Source organism: Artemia sp. Qi Xiang Cuo, chromosome 13 (genome assembly GCF_049724085.1).
Source record: "Artemia sp. Qi Xiang Cuo chromosome 13, ASM4972408v1, whole genome shotgun sequence".
In the NCBI taxonomy this organism is placed as follows: Eukaryota; Metazoa; Arthropoda; class Branchiopoda; order Anostraca; family Artemiidae; genus Artemia; species Artemia sp. Qi Xiang Cuo.
Genome location: NC_142806.1, coordinates 3,882,154 through 3,901,713, shown reverse-complemented (window position 1 = coordinate 3,901,713; position 19,560 = coordinate 3,882,154). Strand labels below are relative to the sequence as shown.

General features: G+C 33.1%; 1 protein-coding gene across 1 annotated transcript in view; it reads left to right on the top strand.

Moving 5' to 3' along the window:
- Positions 1–19,560, top strand: part of LOC148944859 (sodium channel protein Nach-like) — a 376,236-nt gene that overhangs the window by 242,005 nt on the left and 114,671 nt on the right. The window contains exons 7-8 of the mRNA XM_089099312.1: positions 925–984; positions 4,116–4,308. Of these exons, the coding sequence (XP_088955438.1) occupies positions 925–984; positions 4,116–4,308 (253 nt within the window). The remainder of the gene's footprint in view (positions 1–924; positions 985–4,115; positions 4,309–19,560) is intronic.

The window sequence follows — 19,560 nt, the reverse complement described above, 5'->3', positions numbered from 1 at the left end:
TCCCTCCTTTCCATAGATATACTCTCTAGACAATTCAATCTTGGTGAAAATTTACCCCGGACAATTACGCTTAGCATGTCGACGCGTAAAATTGAGTCGGCAAGAGAAGGCAAGACACAAGAAGAATTTTGTATAGAATTCTGGCAAATTCCCCCAGTGTAAAATCTCCCCTGAAATGCTCACCCCCTGGAAACTCCCCTCCCGATGGAAAATTATCCCCTTCGAAAACCCTACTAGCAGAAAATTCACTCCCTCCACCCCCACCCAAAAAAAGTATGTGTACTTGAAATCAGCATAATAAGCCAATTTTTTTATGTATCTATTGGTATCAAAATTTTGTTTTTTAGAGTTTAGGTTACTATTGAGCCGGTCGCTCCTTACTTACAGTTCGTTACCACGAACTGTTTGATACCAGTAAGTATTAGTACTCAGATGGCAATATAAACTGCAAGTTAAATCTGCTTCCATCACCGACATGGTCAAACAATTGTTCATTGTTCCGTTGGCTGTCTTTCTCTGCGTGCTGAATTATTCAAGCGACAATATTATGGCAAGCTTACGACGATTGTAAATTATTTTTGATATTATAAAAACGTACCTAAGATATGGCTTTTTTGGACAAAGAATATTTTCTGACTATTTTATAAGTCAAATGAAGTATTGAGATTAAATTGCACCCATCGATGCAACGTGCACAGTTTAGAGGTAGGGCCAAAAATAACATTTGAGAAAATATCCCTTTTCGTCAAATTTCCAAATAGGTGCAAGTCTTATGGAAGTATCTAAACAAATTCATTGAGAGAAGGAGGCTAAAAGTACCCCAAAAATCTGTTTTTAGATTTAATTTTTCTGGTAGAGTCCTTCAGACAACTGACTTTACTTTATTTTTTGCTTCGCGAATCATTATTTCTTTCTTTTTTGTAGTAAACCCGGATCTCAAATCTTGCGATTTGAGAGGATATCCATGTTTGGCCAATGTTACAAGTAAGTCAACACAGGTCTATACTATACACTATTTCTTAGATATAAACATTTGTAATTTATTTACTCATTTTTACCGCCATACAGAAATTTTTTGTATTTGGGGACGACCTGCTTTTCGTTTTGACGTAGATGGTTGGCTGACAAGGACCATCTTTGGCAGATCCGTCATCCTTCATCTACCAAACGTGTATTAGCCATCTCAAACTTTCTCTTGTTACAGCGGGATTCAACCAAATTTTTGCACCGCTTACATTTTGAGATCCGGCCAGTCAGTTGGGTACTCAAAATAAAGCGTTGGCTTTTTCTCTGGAAAACATCTATCAAACGCTCCTCTGTTTTTTTCCGAGCGCCCATGTTTCAAAACCATACTTGTCTACCGTCATCACTGTAGCTTCTAATTTGGCAAGAAGACAAGGTTAAGTCACAATACCTTGGAATATATAGAAAAATTAAAGAAGCCGGGGGAGAAGAAAAATCTGGGCTCCAAAATGATACTTCAAAATAGGTTTTATAAATAATGGGGAATTTTATGCCTTTTGGGTGGAGAAGAAAGTATTCATGGAGTGTTAAGGTTCAGAGTAGCCCCTTCCCTTGTCCGATGTGCGGTGAGTCTGAAGACTTAGAACATTTTATGTGTTATTGTGAAGAACTAAAGGTACTTAGAAGGGGAATTTTTGAAAGGGATGTGATGCATAGAAGTTGTTTAGAAAATAAAATAGTAAGTAGTTGCAAAGTCGATATTAATAATTTGAGAAATTTTGTGAGTGTGGGGATGAGACAAAAGGAGGGTTTTCTATCGTAATGTCATTTTCAAAAGTGTTTGAACTTATTATGTTTTATGTGTTTTGTTGTATTTGTAATGGCCCATGAGGCTATTGTGAGAAATATATCTATATATCTATATCTATTCTAATGTTTATTTGCAGATTTATATTCCCATTTTTCCAAAAAATTTTCATCTGTGAAAAAAAAGCCCTGGCCATTGCCTACTCTACTTTTAACATACTCACTACACCCACCGTCGTTACTAGGCTGCGCACTTAGTATTGATCTTCTCGTTACCTAGTATTACCTCTCTACCTTCACTTATTTCCAGTCTTAGCCACTTAGTTTTCTTAATACTAATTTGCAAACCTATTGCTGCACCCTTTTTGCTGACATTTTCATCTAGGTCAAATCATCATGGTCATGGTCAAATCATCAGCATAATCTAAGTCTAGGTAAGCTTTACTTCCACAGCTGATTCCGTGCTCTACCCTATCTTTGCTGTACTCCTTAGGACAACTTCTTTCAAAATGATCGAAATAAATTGGTATAGAACGCAGCCCTACACTCCTGATTTAATAAAATAAAGCCACTCCCTTATTTCCTACCTTATTCGTTGCAATGTTTTTCTCGTAAATAATGCTAATGGCTTTACCGTATTTATCTGGTATACCATAAAAGGATATGACTTTTTCTATGGTTCTTCTATGAACTAAATAAAACACTCGCTCATAGTCTATAGGACTGAGCTATAGAGGGGTTTGGAGACTCAGGTGCTTCTCAATTAGTAACCTAAGAGTGAAATTTTCGGCCGACTCATCCTCTTCCCTTCTTTAAACCACACTGTTCTTCCCTAAAAACCTTATCTTCACCATCTCTAATTCTAAATAATATAATAATAATAACTAATTCGCTTCGTACAAATTAATGCCTCAATAATTACCACCTTCACTTGTATCACTTTTCTTATAGAGGGGGTTAGACTCGAGTTCCCTAAAATTGCTAGATGCTTCCCATTTTTCAAAAATTATATTCATAATCTTCATCAAATAATCTCTAGCTTCATGATCACCATGTTAAAAAAAAAACTCTTTTACCGCACTACCATACCTGGGGTCTTATTTTATTTTTAATTATTTCAGTACTGTCTCTAATTCTTCCTCGCAAAATAAATCTTCCTCCACATACAAAGTGAAAAAGATGTCTTTATTTTCTTATGTCTTTTTTTTTAGCTCTGTCAGGGCTTGGTGCTGTTTTCCGTTTCTCCTTAACTCCTTCATTATCGCTAAATATGGCCCTGTTCCTATCTTTGACTGGGATAGGTCCAGATTGACTATTTTCTCTGGATTTTTTAACATGCCAATACAATATGCCGCCTAACTGTCGTCTGGCTGCATCCTCCAGATCCAAGCAACTTTATCCATGACCAGCATTTTATTTTTTAGCTCATGTTTTAATGTTTCCACACTTTCCTTACATTTCTTTTATTTTTGTATAACCTATCCCTCAAATAATTCTTTTGTAAGCCCCTCCTCCTCCCTGTTAAACATAGAAATCATAAAAATTCTATGAAATTACAGTATCCTCTGGAAAATGGATCCAGTGGCTCCCAACTATATAAACAAAAATCATCGAACCCATCCTTCTAATGGGTTCATCCTTCTGTAAATTTTTTTTTCTGATGTTTTAACTTTTTCACTTGTTAATGATCTAATTTCTTCAATACTACTTTAGTTAAATTATTCTTTACTAAGTTTCTTTTGGTTTATAATTCCATTTGCTTGTTCCTCTGTTTTCTGATTTCCAGGTATGGAAAATGATAGTTATTCCTTGAAAAAAATTGTTGGATCTAAATTGTAAACAAATATTTTAGCATGTCTTCTGGACCATACTTTGGTTGGTTTTTTATTAGGTCACAGTCAGTGAGAGGAGAGAATTAAAGGGAGGCAGACCCTCCCAGCCACTTGGGAGTATGAAAAATTATATTGTATTAATAAAATTGTATTAAGGAATTATATTGTATTAGTATATTGTGTTAAGACATTAGCAAAATTGTACACGTCTTCCACCCTCCTCCGCAACACTAAGTCACTGATGACTACATTTTACGACAAAACTGTATGTGTTTTTTTTTTGTAATTCCAGTTTTTTTAACTTTAGCCTATGTAAGTGTATTGGTGATGGGGGGGCAATACTTTATTAGGAAGACAATATTTATGTGCCTACCCCCACATAAGGGAAGCCTTAGGAGTTTTCTCGTAAATCAAGTTGGATTTTTAAACTATTTCACTTTGAGAAAAGTGGTCCGGTGCTACGGTGGCATTGTTTGTTTGTCTCTTGAATTTTTATTGTTATTTTCGTCTTAGTGATGGTCCGGCGGCTGGAAGTTCAATGTGAATGTGTAGATGCATGCGATAACATAAATTACGATGTTGAACTCTCTTATGCGGTATTCCCAGGATATGGATTTTATAACGGAGGTTTTCTGGATAGTTTGAAGCACATTGGAAATTCCTCTTCTAAGAAAACTGAGAGATTTTCAAATAGAACATATAACAGGTAAATTAGTTTTCATAACTGCTCATCGCAGCACCAAGCCACCTGAGGCCAACACAGCTATACACGCTCCTCCTGCCTCCCAATCTATTGAGAACCCCCTCATTATACCCTCCCAGGAAGTTCCAGTTTCCCTTAAACCTTTCCTTACGACATTTTCCCATCTCATTTAGGGGTGACCTGCTTTTCGTTTAGCCCTTGACGATTGGCTGAAAAGACAATCTCTGGCAATATCTTATCCTTCATCGTTAGAATGTGACCGAACCTTTCTCTCGTTATAGTCATTGAAAGTGGGATTGAACCAGACTTTCTTGCAGTCCACAGTTTGAAATACGGTCAGTCAGTCGGGTACAAGCAATTTCGCTGGAAAACATCCGGCAAACATTCCTCCTTTTTTTTTCTTTTTTTTTTTCTTTTTTTTTATGTCCATGCCTCATAAACGTTTACAGCCCCTGTCATTATTGTAGCTTTCAATATTCTAATTCTGGTTCGCAAACTTATCTTCCTGTTCTCCCATGGCCTTTCCTCTGTTCCTTAACAAAAAGTCAATCAAAACGATCCATATAAATGGGGATAGAACACAACCCCGCTTAACTCCTGGTTTAATGCGAAAAAACTTCTAACCTCGTTACCTACCTTAACAACAGCAGTGTTGTTCTCGTACATAACACTAATAACTTTGATGTATTTGTCCGGTATGTTTTACAAGGATAAGACATTCGCTAAGGCTCTTCTATCAGCTGAATCAAACGGTAGCTCATAATCTATAAAACAGAAAACTAAAGGTGATGACTCAGACACTTTTAGTGTCTCCGATTGGGTCTCAACTTACAAGGCATGTAACCAAAAAAGTGCAAAAAGAACAAAAAAGGGCAAATGAAACCAAAGAGGAGAGAATGTTAGAGGCAGCGCTCTAGCACTGCATAAGTAAGCAGCGCTCTAGCGCTGCCAAAGTCAGCAGCGCTCTAGCGCTGTCTTATTCCAGCAATACGTTTTTTTAGCCGTTTTTTTTATGGAACAGGTGATCGTATAAACTGTAGAGGGGGCTCATTTAATTTAAACTTAAAAGTTCGTAAACCATTTGCAGCAGTTCTAAGTGATTGGAGGGCAACAAACCCCCTCTCTTGCTCTCTTTCGCTATCCAATCCCCTCCCCCTGTAACCCTCCAAGACGTCCAATCAAAGTTTTTGATTGATATTGTGTTCAAAATAGCAAGAAGGTCCAATAGATATAACTACGTGCAGTACACTACCCTTAGAGCCCCTGTGGCAAGGGCCGTCACAATGTAAATTACCAACTGTTAAGAGATCGGTTTTACAATAGGAAAGATGGATCTGTTTGACGTTGGGTTTGCAAGTAGCTCTGAACTGTCAGGGATTGCTCTATGGGTTAAAGGGTCAAATATTGTTTTTGACTAACATGTTATATTTAAAACAACATGTGTGTTTAAATATAACAAAATATAGTGAGAAAACGTAGATTAAAGTAGAAATGACCGAGATAATCCTGTTAATACAAGAGAACCAATGTTAATACAAAGTTAATGCTGGAAAATAGCCGAACAAGTCATGTCTTGGTTAGTTTGAGATTTAGCCGTAAGTCCTTGGGACAAGAGAAACTATGTAAAAACATAATTGTACGAACATACATGTACAAATAGAGGGTACATAATGTACAAATAGAATGTACGAAATATATTGATCAAGGACATGGTGTTACCCTAATAGAAAAGTTCTCAAGAAGGGCAAATAAAGCTTTTCCCAGTCTGCAAAAAACTCATATCCTAAGCGGACTCCACTGTAGAAGGAAAAATATGAAAGGAGGAATTACAAAAACTTAAAAAATTTATAATAAAATTGGTAATTTTGTAGCATCTTGTAGAGTCGAATGTTGTTAAAGGGCAACAAGCCTCTTTTGGTGCCCCTTCCTCTAATTTCTCTAATTCATCCCTATGGTGAAACCCCATGAAACTGACATCAACAAATTCCAACAATTCTACATCGACAATCCTCTTGCTCAGAAACCTATAAGGACCAAATAAGCTTTCCTCCGGGTTTGAAATACCCCCCTTCCATCCAAAGGTGATTACCCAGAAGTATGTTAATTAGAAAAGGCAACCTTTTTTAGTCTTGGTTGTCCAAAACTGCTAGAAGCTCTCAAGTATCTTTGTTAAGGCTAAGATTTTCAGAGTCTTCCAATGGTATACTCTGAAACAACAGGCGTAACTAAGTAAATCAAAAGACGTTATCAGGGTTTACAAAAAAGAAAACACATCCGCAGTATTTAGGGAAGGGTGTGGGATTGAATTGTAACTTTCAGGTAGTGTTTTGTCAAGGGAACGTACAATTTTGAATGGGGAGGGGATGGAGGTAAGTCCAAAAATGGAGGTAAGATGCTAAATTTTTTGTAACATAAAAATTTTTAAATAAAACATTTTAAAAACCTGAGTGCACCTGATGTCTTTTGACTTAATTCAACCTCCTTTTCAACATCCCCTGACAACTTTCATTTACCACCCATAGCCATTTTTGCGAAACCAAAAATAAACTCTTTTGACATCCTGAATGAGCATAGTGTCTTTTAATTTGCTTTAGCCTTCCGCTCAAAATTTCCGGAAAATATCTTTCTTTTTTAGCCTTAGCCGTGTCTTATACATTGTAAATGTGTCCTATTGATAACCGGGATGCATATATTGCCTTTCGATTTAGTTCAACGTTCTAATCAAATTTCCTCAGCATTTTTAACTTAATACCCTTTTTTCGTGAGATATTGCAGATACGCCCTTTTTTAACAATGTTAATGTGCCAAGTGTCTTTTCACTTAGCTCATCCTTTCCCGTAATATTCCCTAACATTTTCAACTTATACCCATATCTATTCGTGAGGAGTTCCATCTTAATACCCTTTGCTGCCCCGGATATATTACAGACACACCATTTTGACGACAAGCGTGCACATAGTGTCTTTTGTTTTAGTTAAATATTCTAGTCAATATTCTCTGACATTTTCAGTTTCAGTTTAATACCCTTGCTGTTCCTGAAATAATGCAGGCATGCAAATTTGAAACTAGGGATGCATACAGTGTCTTTCGATGTACTTTACCGTCTTCCTCAGCGTTCCAGTTAGTTTCAACTTTATACTCTTATCCGTTCATGAGAAGTTTCATTTTAATACGCTTAGCCGTCCCTGAGGTACTGCAGACATACCATCTTGAAAGCTTGGATGCATATAATGTTTCTTGATTGAATTCATTGTTCCTATGAATATTCCATCGAAGTTCTGACAGAATATTTTTAGCCGTTCTAGCAATATGAAAGCACATAATATATTTTGATTAGGTTCAAAACTATCCACAACATTCTGTGAAATTTTCCATACGTGCCCATTGACTAAAATTTGAATGCACACAATGTTTTGACATAATTCAACATCCTAATCAACATTCCCTGGTAATTGAAATTTATTAACCTTAACCGTTCCTGAGATTATGCAGATAAGCCACTGTGACAGCCAGAATGCATACAGGTTCTTTTGATTTAGTTCAGCACCCCACTCAAAATTCTTTAAAAGGTTGAACTTAATACCCTTAGCCAGGGGCGTCGTTTTGGGGTGGCAAGGGGGGCAGTTTCCCCCCCCCCCCAATAATGTGGAGAGAAAAAATGTTATACATCCCATGCCCTTTGACTATCCAGATATGAACCGCTCTTCCCCCCCCCCCAATTAAAATGCTGTAGATTCGCTCCTGCCCTCAGCAATATTTAAGCATAAGCAGGGTGCCTCGCTTGGATTTGCTTGGGGCCCTTGGAATTCCCATGCTATTTGCTTGGGGCCATAGGAACCACGTTCTATAGAGGTCCTAGGAGCCACTGAAATGTATCAAGTTGAATGAACTTTATCTAGGCCATCCCTTAGGGCACTTTTCACCTTTCAAAGAGATTTGTTTGGGGCCCTAGGAATTCTTATGCTATTTGCTTGAGGCCCTAGGAATTCCCATACTATTTGCTTGATGCTCTATACCTTTTCAAAGAGAGTCAGAGCTCCCTCACACAGTTTGACGTGTTTGGGGAGATTACGTTCCTTGGCACCTTTTCAGAGCAGATTACCAGACTGGTTATTGCTATTGATATCAATTGCACATGGAATTAACAGTTTTACGTGTTTGGGGAGATTACGTTCCTTGACAGCTTTCCAGACCATATACTTGACGATGGAGAAAAAAGGTTAAAGTGATTATCAATTACGAGTGGGGATTCCCCGCTGGTTCCTGAATTGCCTTACGTTCCTTGGTACCTTTCCAGAGCATGTACTTGACGATGGAGAAAAAGGGTTAAAGTGATTAGCAATTACGAGCGGAGATTCCCCACTGGTTCCTGAATTGCCTTATGTTCCTTGGTATCTTTCCAGAGCATGTACTTGACGATAGAGAAAAAGGGTTAAAGTGATTAGCAGTTAAGGTAACCTCAATGACGTTTGAACAGTGTTGTCAGTTTAAAATAGGGTCCAACGTTTTAGTGTACTAAAAAGTTGATACTAAGAGAGATGTACATGGCAAGAAAATAATTTTAATAAAGAAATTCAGAACAAACCATAGAAATACTTGCAAATCAAGTAGTAAGGTGTAATTGAGTACGAACCATCAAGGATCATAAGCACCAATGACCCTAAACAGCAGAGACATCAACCCTCCATAGGTCCCCTATCCCCAAACTCGAAGGGCACCCCCTCCCTCCAACTTTTTGGGCCCCCTCCCCCCATTTTTTTTTTTTTTTTTTTTTTTTTTTGGGCTATTGATATTTTTTATGATAACAAGTATCTTTCATTACGATCGTAGCTTTCAAATGTAAAACTTAAGTCCATTTTTGGATTGAAAAATAAACTATTTCTGTAAAATCTGAGTTAATAAGAGTTTTTGACCGTAAACTCTAGTTTTTTGCAAGAAAATTATAGAAAATACAATTATCTGGTTCAAATGTGAATCTTAAGTCCTTTTTTGGATCTAAAAAATAATTTATTTCTGTAAAATCTGAGCTAATAAGGGTTTTTGACCGTAAACTCTAGTTTTTTGTAACAAAATTATGGAAAATACAATTCACTGATTCAAATGTGAAACTTAAGTACATTTTTGGATCGAAAAATAAAACTATTTCTGTAAAATCTAAGTTAATAAGGGTTTTTGACCGTAAATTCAAGTTTTTGTAAATAAAATTATGGAAAATACAATTCTCTGGTTCAACTGTGAAACTTAAGTCCTTTTTAGTATCGAAAAATAAAACTATTTCCGTAAAATCTTAGCTAATTAGGGTTTTTGACTGTAAACTCTAGTTTTTTGCATGAAAATTACGGAAAATACAATTCTCTGGTTCAAATGTGAAACTTAAGTCCTTTTTTAGGATCGAAAAATAAAACTATTTCTGTAAAATATGAGTTAATAAGGGTTTTTGACTGTAAACTCTAGTTTTTTGCAAGAAAATTATGGAAAATACAATTCTCTGGTTCAAATGTGAAACTTAAGTCCATTTTTGGATCGAAAAAATAAACTATTTCTGTAAAATCTGAGCTAATAAGAGTTTTTTGACCGTAAACTATAGTTTTTTGTAAGAAAACTATGGAAAATTCAATTCCCTGGTTCATGGGTGAAACTTAAGTACAGGCATTGGTCGAAAAAATAAACTGTATCTGAAAAATCTGAGCTAATAAAGGTTTTAGACTGTAAACTCTAGTTTGTTGTAAGGAAATTATGGAAAATAAAATTCTCTGGTTCAAATGTGAAACTTACGTCCTTTTTAGGATCGAAAAATAAAACTATTTCTGTAGAATCTGAGCTAATAAGGGTTTTGACCGTAAACTCTACTTTCTTATAAGAGAATTGTGGAAAATTCAATTCTCTGATTCAAATGTGAATCTTAAGTCCATTTTTGGATCGAAAAAATAAATTATTTCTTTAAAAGCTGAGCTAATAAGGGTTTTTGACCGTAAACTCTAGTTTTTTGTAATAAAATTTATGGAAAATACAATTCTCTGGTTCAAATGTGAAACTTAAGTCCCTTTTTGGATCGAAAAATAAAACTATTTCTGTAAAATCTGAGTTAATAAGGGTTTTTGACCGTAAACTCTAGTTTTTTGTAAGAAAATTATAGAAAATACTATTCTCTGTTTCAAATGTGAAACTTAAGTCCATTTTTGGATCGAAAAATAAAACTATTTCTGTAAAATCTGAGCTAATAAGAGTTTTTGACCGTAAACTCTAGTTTTTTGTAAGAAAATTATGGGAAATACAATTCTCTGGTTCAAATGTGAAACTTACGTCCTTTTTAGGATCGAAAGATAAAACTATTTCCAAAAAATCTGAGTTAATTAGGGTTTTTGACCGTAAACTCTAGTTTTTTGCAAGAAAATTATGGAAAATATAATTCTCTGGTTCAAATGTGAAACTTAAGTCCTTTTTAGGATCGAAAAAAAAACTATTTCTGTAAAATCTGAGCTAATAAGGGTTTTTGACCGTAAACTCTAGTTTTTTGCAAGAAAATTATAGAAAATACAATTCCCTGGTTCAAATGTGAAACTTAAGTCCATTTTTGGATCAAAAAATAAACTATTTCTGTAAAATCTGAGCTAATAAGAGTTTTTTGACCGTAAACTATAGTTTTTTGTAAGATAATTATGGAAAATACAATTCTCTGGTTCATAGGTGAAACTTAAGTACAGGTATGGATCGAAAAAGTAAACTATTTCTGTAAAATCTGAGCTAATAAAGGTTTTTGACTGTAAACTCTAGTTTGTTGTAAGAAAATTATGGAAAATACAATTCTCTGGTTCAAATGTGAAACTTACGTCCTTTTTAGGATCGAAAAATAAAACTATTTCTGTAGAATCTGAGCTAATAAGGGTTTTGACCGTAAACTCTACTTTCTTATAAGAGAATTGTGGAAAATTCAATTCTCTGATTCAAATGTGAATCTTAAGTCCATTTTTGGATTGAAAAAATAAATTATTTCTTTAAAAGCTGAGCTAATAAGGGTTTTTGACCGTAAACTCTAGTTTTTTGTAAAAAAAATTATGGAAAATACAATTCTCTGGTTCAAATGTGAAACTTAAGTCCCTTTTTGGATCGAAAAATAAAACTATTTCTGTAAAATCTGAGTTAATAAGGGTTTTTGACCGTAAACTCTAGTTTTTGTAAGAAAATTATGGAAAATAAAATTCTCTGGTTCAAATGTGAAACTTAAGTCCATTTTTGGATCGAAAAATAAAATTATTTCCGTAAAATCTGAGCTAATAAGAGTTTTTGACCGTAAACTCTAGTTTTTTGCAAGAAAATTATGGAAAATACAATTCTCTGGTTCAAATGTGAAACTTACGTCCTTTTTAGGATCGAAAATAAAACTATTTCCGTAAAATCGGAGCTAATTAGGGTTTTTGACCGTAAACTCTAGTTTTTTGCATGAAAATTATCGAAAATACAATTATCTGGTTCAAATGTGAAACTTAAGTCCTTTTTAGGATCGAAAAAATAAACTATTTCTGTAAAATCTGAGCTAATAAGGGTTTTTGACCGTAAACTCTAGTTTTTTGTAAGAAAATTATGGAAAATAAAATTCTCTGGTTCAAATGTGAAACTTAAGTCCATTTATGGATCGAAAAAATAAAACTATTTCCGTAAAATCTAAGCTAATAAGGGTTTTTGACCATAAACTCTGGTTTTTTGTAAGAAAATTATGGAAAATACAATTCGCTGGTTCATAGGTGAAACTTAAGTCCAGGTATGCATCGAAAAATAAACTATTTCTGTATAATCTGAGCTAATAAGGGTTTTTGACCATATAATCTAGTTTCCTGTAAGAAAATTATGGAAAATACAATTCTCTGGTTCAAATGTGAAACTTAAGTCCTTTTTTAGGATCGAAAAATAAAACTATTTCTGAGAAAATCTGAGTTAATAAGGGTTTTTGACCGTAAACTCTAGTTTTTTGTAAGAAAATTATGGAAAATACAATTCTCTGATTCAAAGGTGAATCTTAAGTCCTTTTTTGTATCGAAAAAATAAATTATTTCTTTAAAATCTGAGCTAATAAGGGTTTTTGACCGTAAACTATAGTTATTTGTAAGAAAGTTATGGAAAATACAATTCTCTGGTACAGGTGTGAAACTTAAGTCTATTTTTGGATTTAAAAATAAAACTATATCCGTAAAATCTGAAATAATAATTCAATATTTTTTTTATAAAAACAAACTTTTTTTTAAACTTTGAAATTTTTCAACTTTATTTATTTTTTTCTTTTTGTACATATCTTAAAATGTCAAAATATGCTTACGGTTCTAACAATTGTGCTCTATGATTGGTCAGAGACACGTTGTGGCTTTCCCACTGATATTCTATGACCGGTTATCGACACTACCTAGTCTATTGCATGTATTAAATCAGTATTTTTTACGCAGTGGAACGATAAACACATAAGTCATATATTAAAAAAAGTGAAGATGGATCATTTTAATAGAGTGTGTTCACATAACAAGGATATTGTAGCATTGAATACCGACAAGGAGAAGTATTTAAACTATGAAACAAGTACAAGTGGTAGCACTATTAGAAATGTATGCATGCATTGTCATGACAGTAAGGAATTAAATTTCTTTGGAATACCGAAAACATTCAACTCTTATGATGGTGGTTATGCGAGATTGAGATCTCCAGAGATGATTGCACTCAAAGAGAATGCTAACATAAAAATAATTGTTGATGATAGAGGACAACTCCTTGCTACTGCTGCAGGTAACACATTACCTACGGATACATCCAATCATCAGCTTTCGGGTATTGGCATTCAACGGAAGACTAATAAAAGAAAGGCCTACTCTGCTACTAATATCGTAAAGCATATCTTGTTTACGTGCCAAAACTGTTACCTGTGAAAAACATTGTGTTAATAGTCAGTGATATGTTGAATAAAACATGAAAAGTCGACATAGCTTTATTTCTTTTTTTAAGCTTAATTAAACGAGGCTACGTGTGCGCACGTAACCTCGTCTAAATTAACCTTAAAAAATGAAATAAAGCTATGTCGACTTTGCATATTTTATTCAACATATCCGACAATTGATACTGAAAAAGCATAGAGTTTGTTACTTACTTACTTACATTTTTTTTCATAATTTCTTGAATTGAATTTCTGTATTGTGCATCCAAATGGCAAAATCAAGAAAGAGTTTGTTACTTACTTGCGATTTTTTCATAATTTCTTGAATGAAGTATCTGTATTGTGTATCCAAGAGGTGACTTCAAGAAAGAGTGTGTTACTTACTTACAAATATTTTCATATTTTCTTGAATGAAATGTCTTTTTTGTGTATCCAAGAGGGGAATTCAAGAAAGGGTTTGTTACTTACTTACTTACTTACCTACTTCCTACTTACTTATAATTTTTTCATAATGACATAATGACATATCCAACAACGGATGTTGATAAAGAATTTATTCATTCTGATACCTAGATTTTGTTAATGTTACCTCATGTGTCTGACAATAGATGTATGCAAATTCCTTTTCTCACATCTCCGATGTTTTAATAGATATTCTAAACCTTTGATATGCTAGCTTACTCTAAAAATAATGAACACATACAATGTAGTGCATAATATATATTTTTAATGAAATAATGCTATGTAGAATATTAATACAAAATTATATTATGACACATAGTCATACACACGTTCACTCTTAAACATCCAGAAACGATGGTCCCATGATATAGAATAGTTTTTACCATGTCTAATGCATTTATCACGGTCAGGTATATCCTTAGGTATCCAGTGCGCTAAGAACCTGACCTCGTCTTCAGGACAATGATAAACCTCTTCAAATTTAGGACACTTAAATTCTTCTAGATTGAAAAGTGGAATCCTAGGGTCACACTTTTGAATTAAAACTTTATCTGTAGGTACATTACCCTTTACATAGAGTGCTTCAATCCCGAAAAAGCTGCAAATTTCACTGACTTCCTCCTGGACATTTCTCAGTTCATGACCACTATTATTAAGTGGTGTAATCACTCTATCGTAGAATCCCAGTCTGTTTATACGATGTAATGTAGTATTCCACAAGCTTTTATCATACTCAAACATTTTGTAGTTCACTATCCAATGATAACAGTCGATTTCTTCGAGTTCCATTGACAATAATAAAAATGCAAATTCAAATATAACAACACAAGATGATTTTTTCCAACAAATAAATTCTGTGTCGTAGAGCCCTGTCATCTTGGAAGCTATTAATTTAGTTGTTAAGAAGAGAAATACATCATCAAACTTTTATATCTTTGCTCAAAGTTGAATGGAGTTAAGGCTAGGGGGATGACTCCTAAAACCAGCTGAATTCAGTTTGGGGAGGAGTTATAAAACCCTTAGAATTCATTGCGGGGAGGAGTCATAGAACTCTCGGTATCTATTGCATGCAAATGAAGTCTGGAAATTACAATTTTTTTAATTTCTGTATTGCGTATCCAAGAGGTGAATCCAAAAAAGATATTTTGTCATTTTAAGATACATACAAAAAAAAGATAAAAAATAAATAAAGTTGAACAATTTCGAAGTTTAAAAAAAAAAATATTGAATTAAAACCATCAGTCCTCATCATAATGAGTCTCCAAAAATGGACTTAAGTTTCAAATTTGAACCAGAGAATTGTATTTTCAATAATATTCCTACAAGAAACTGGAGTTGGCTATCAAATACTCTTATTGGCTCAGATTTTACGGAAATACTTTTTTTCTTCGATCAAAAAATATATTTAAGTTTAGCATTTGAACCATAGAATTTTATTTTCCATAATTGTTGTTCAAATAACTGGAGATTACTTTTAAAAACCCTTAATAGCTTAGATTTTACAGAAATAGTGTGTCTGACAATAGATGTACGCAAATTCCTTTTCTTACATCTCCGATGTTTTAATGGACATTCTAAACGCTTGATATGCTAGCTTACTCTAAAAAATAATCAACACATAACAATGTAATATTTTTAATGAAATAATGCTATGTAGAATATTAATACAAAAATATATTATGATGCATTATTAATATCAATGATTAACTTTGGACATTTTGAATCTGTTCCATAAAATAGTTTACCATGTTCTCTCTTGATATTGTAGTTATTGTCTTCTCTTAGTTCGTAATCAGTAGAATAATCATTATTCCATTTTGAATCTTACACAATTTTTACTGGTATCTCATGAACAGGCTCAATATGCTTTTCGTATTTGGTATTATTTGATTCATTGACTGTTTGATCAATGCCAGTAACGTTTGCTGGTTCTTTGTTTTTCATCGTTTCATCTTTATGTTCCGTAGTGATATTTTCTGACAATGCCATTTTTATTTTTCTGGCAATTTCACTGTCTATTAACACATTATTTTTCACAGGTAATAGTTTCGGCAAGTAAACAAGATATGGTTTACGATATTAGTAGCAGAGTAGGCCTTTCTTTTACTAGTCTTCCGTTGAATGCCAATACCCGAAAGCTGATGATTGGATGTATGCGTAGGTAATGTGTTACCTGCAGCAGTAGCAAGGAGTTGTCCTCTATCATCAACAATTATTTTTATGTTAGCATTCTCTTTGAGTGCAATCATCTCTGGAGATCTCAATCTCACATAACCACCATCATAAGAGTTGAATGTTTTCGGTATTCCATAGAAATTTAATTACTTACTGTCATGACAATGCATGCATACATTTCCAATAGTGCTACCACTTGTACTTGTTTCATAGTTTAAATACTTCTCCTTGTTGGTATTCAATGCTACAATAACCTTGTTATGTGAACAGACTCTATTAAAATGTTCCATCTTCACTTTTTTTTTAAAGATATGACTTATGTGTTTATCGTTCCACTGCGTAAAAAATACAGATTTAATATATGCAATAGACTAGGTAGTGTCGATAACCGGTCATAGAATACCATTGGGAAAGCCACATCATGTATCTGACCAATCATAGAGCACAATTGTTAGAAACGTAAGCATATTTTGAAATTTTAAGATATGTACAAAAAGAAAAAAATAAATAAAGTTGAAAAATTTCGAAGTTTTAAAAAAAGTTTTTTTTTATGAAAAAAAAATATTGAATTACTAGTTCAGATTTTACGGATATAGTTTTATTTTTCAATCCAAAAATAGACTTAAGTTTCACACCTATAGCAGAGTATTGTATTTTCTATAATTTTTTTACAAAAAACTAGAGTTTACGATCAAAAACCCTTATTAGCTCAGATTTTACAGTATTGGTTTATTTTTCAGATCCAAAGATGGACTTAAGATCCACATTTAAATCAGGGAAATGTATTTTCTATAATTTTCTTACAAAAAACTGTAGTGTGCGGTGAAAAACCCTTATTAGCTCGGATTTTACAGAAATAGTTTTATTTTTCAATGCTAAAAAAAGGACTTAAGTTTCAAATTTGAACCAGCGAATTGTATTTTCCATAATTTTCTTACAGGAAACTAGAGTTTATGGTCAAAAACACTTATTAGCTCAGATTATACAGAAATAGTTTATTTTTCGATCCATACCTGGACTTAAGTTTCACATATGAACCAGCGAATTGTATTTTCCATAATTTTCTTACAAAAAACTAGAGTTTACGGTCAAAAACCCTTATTAGCTTAGATTTTACGGAAATAGTTTTATGTTTTGATCCAAAAATGGACTTAAGTTTCAAATTTGAACCAGTGAATTGTATTTTCTATAATTTTCTTAAAAAAACTAGAGTTTACGGTCAAAAACCCTTATTAGCTCAGATTTAACAGAAATAGTTTATTTTTTCGATCCTAAAAAGGACTTAAGTTTCTCAATTGAACCAGAGAATTGTATTTTCCATAATTTTCATGCAAAAAACTAGAGTTTACGGTGAAAAACCCTAATTAGCTCAGATTTTACGGAAACAGTTTTATCTTTCGATCCTAAAAAGGACTTAAGTTTCACATTTGAACCAGAGAATTGTATTTTCCATAATTTTCTAACAAAAAACTAGATTTTACGGTCAAAAACTCTTATTAGCTCAGATTTTACTGAAATAGTTTTATTTTTCGATCCAAAAATGGAATTAAGTTTCACATTTGAACCAGAGAATTGTATTTTCCATAATTGTCTTACAAAAACTAGAGTTTACGGCCAAAAACCTTTATTAGCTCAGATTTTACAGAAATTGTTTTATTTTTCGATCCAAAAAGGGACTTAAGTTTCACATCTGAACCAGAGAATTGTATTTTCCATAATTTTCTTACAAAAAACTAGAGTTTACGGTCAAAAACCCTTATTAACTCAGATTTTAAAGAAATAATTTATTTTTTCAATCCAAAAATGGACTTCAGATTCACATTTGAATCAGAGAATTGTATTTTCCATAATTTTCTTATAAAAACTAGAGTTTACGGTCAAAAACCCTTATTAGCTCAGATTCTACAGAAATAGTTTTATTTTTCGATCCTAAAAAGGACTTAAGTTTCACATTTGAACCAGAGAATTGTATTTTCCATAATTTTCTTACAACAAACTAGATTTTACAGTCAAAACCCTTATTAGCTCAGATTTTACAGAAATAGTTTATTTTTTCGATCCATACCTGGACTTAAGTTTCACCTATGAACCAGAGAATTGTATTTTCCATAGTTTTCTTACAAAAAACTATAGTTTACGGTCAAAAAACCCTTATTAGGTCAGATTTTACGGAAATAGTTTATTTTTTCGATGCAAAAAAGGACTTAAGTTTCACATTTGAACCAGCAAATTGTATTTTCCATAATTTTCTTACAAAAAACTAGAGTTTACAGTCAAAAGCCATTATTGGCTCAGATTTTACAAAATTAGTTTATTTTTTCGATCCATACCTGGACTGAAGTTTCACCTTTGAACCAGAGAATTGTATTTTCCATAATTTTCTTACAAAAAACTATAGTTTACGGTCAAAAAACTCTTATTAGGTCAGATTTTACGGAAATAGTTTATTTTTTCGATGCAAAAATGGACTAAAGTTTCACATTTGAAACAGAGAATTGTATTTTCCATAATTTTCTTGCAAAAAACTAGAGTTTACGGTCAAAAACCCTCATTAGCTCAGATTTTACAGAAATAGTTTATTTTTTCGATCCTAAAAAGGACTCAAGTTTCACATTTGAACCAGAAAATTGTATTTTCCATCATTTTCTTGCAAAAAACTAGAGTTTACGGTCAAAAACCCTAATTAGCTCAGATTTAGCGGATATAGTTTTATTTTTCGATCCTAAAAAGGACTTAAGTTTCACATTTGAACCAGAGTTTTCAGGACTTAAGTTTTCACATTCCTTATTTTTCTTGCAAAAAACTAGAGTTTACGGTCAAAAACTCTTATTAGCTCAGATTTTACGGAAATAGATTTATTTTTCGATCCAAAAATGGACTTAAGTTTCACATTTGAACCAGAGAATTGTATTTTCCATAATTTTCTTACAAAAAACTAGAGTTTAGGGTCAAAAACCCTTATTAACTCAGATTTTACAGAAATAGTTTTATTTTTCGATCCAAAAATGGACTTAAGTTTCACATTTGAACCAGAGAATTGTATTTTCCATAATTTTCTCACAAAAAACTAGAGTTTACGGTCAAAAACCCTTATTAGCTCAGATTTTATAGAAATAATTTATTTTTTCGATCCAAAAATGGACTCAAGATTCTAATTTGAATCAGAGAATTGTATTTTCCATAATTTTCTTACAAAAAAATAGAGTTTACGGTCAAAAACCCTTATTAGCTCAAATTCTACAGAAATAGTTTTATTTTTGATCCTAAAAAGGACTTAAGTTTCACATTTGAACCAGAGAATTGTATTTACCGAAATTTTCTTACAACAAACTAGAGTTTACGGTCAAAAAACCTTATTAGCTCAGATTTTAAAGAAAAAGTTTTTTCTCGATCCGAAAATGGACTTAAGTTTCACATTTGAACCAGAGAATTGTATTTTCCATAATTTTCTTGCAAAAAACTATAGTTTACGGTCAAAAACTCTTATTAACTCAGATTTTACAGAAATAGCTTATTTTTTAATCCAAAAATGGACTTAAGTTTCACATTTGAAAGCTAGGATCGTAATGAATTATACTTGTTATCAGAAAAAATGTCAATTGCCAAAAAAAATAAAAAAAATAAAAAAAGGGGCGCCAAAAATTTGGAGGGAGGGGGCGCCCTTCGAGTTTCGGGATAGGGGACCTATGGAGGGTTGATGTCTC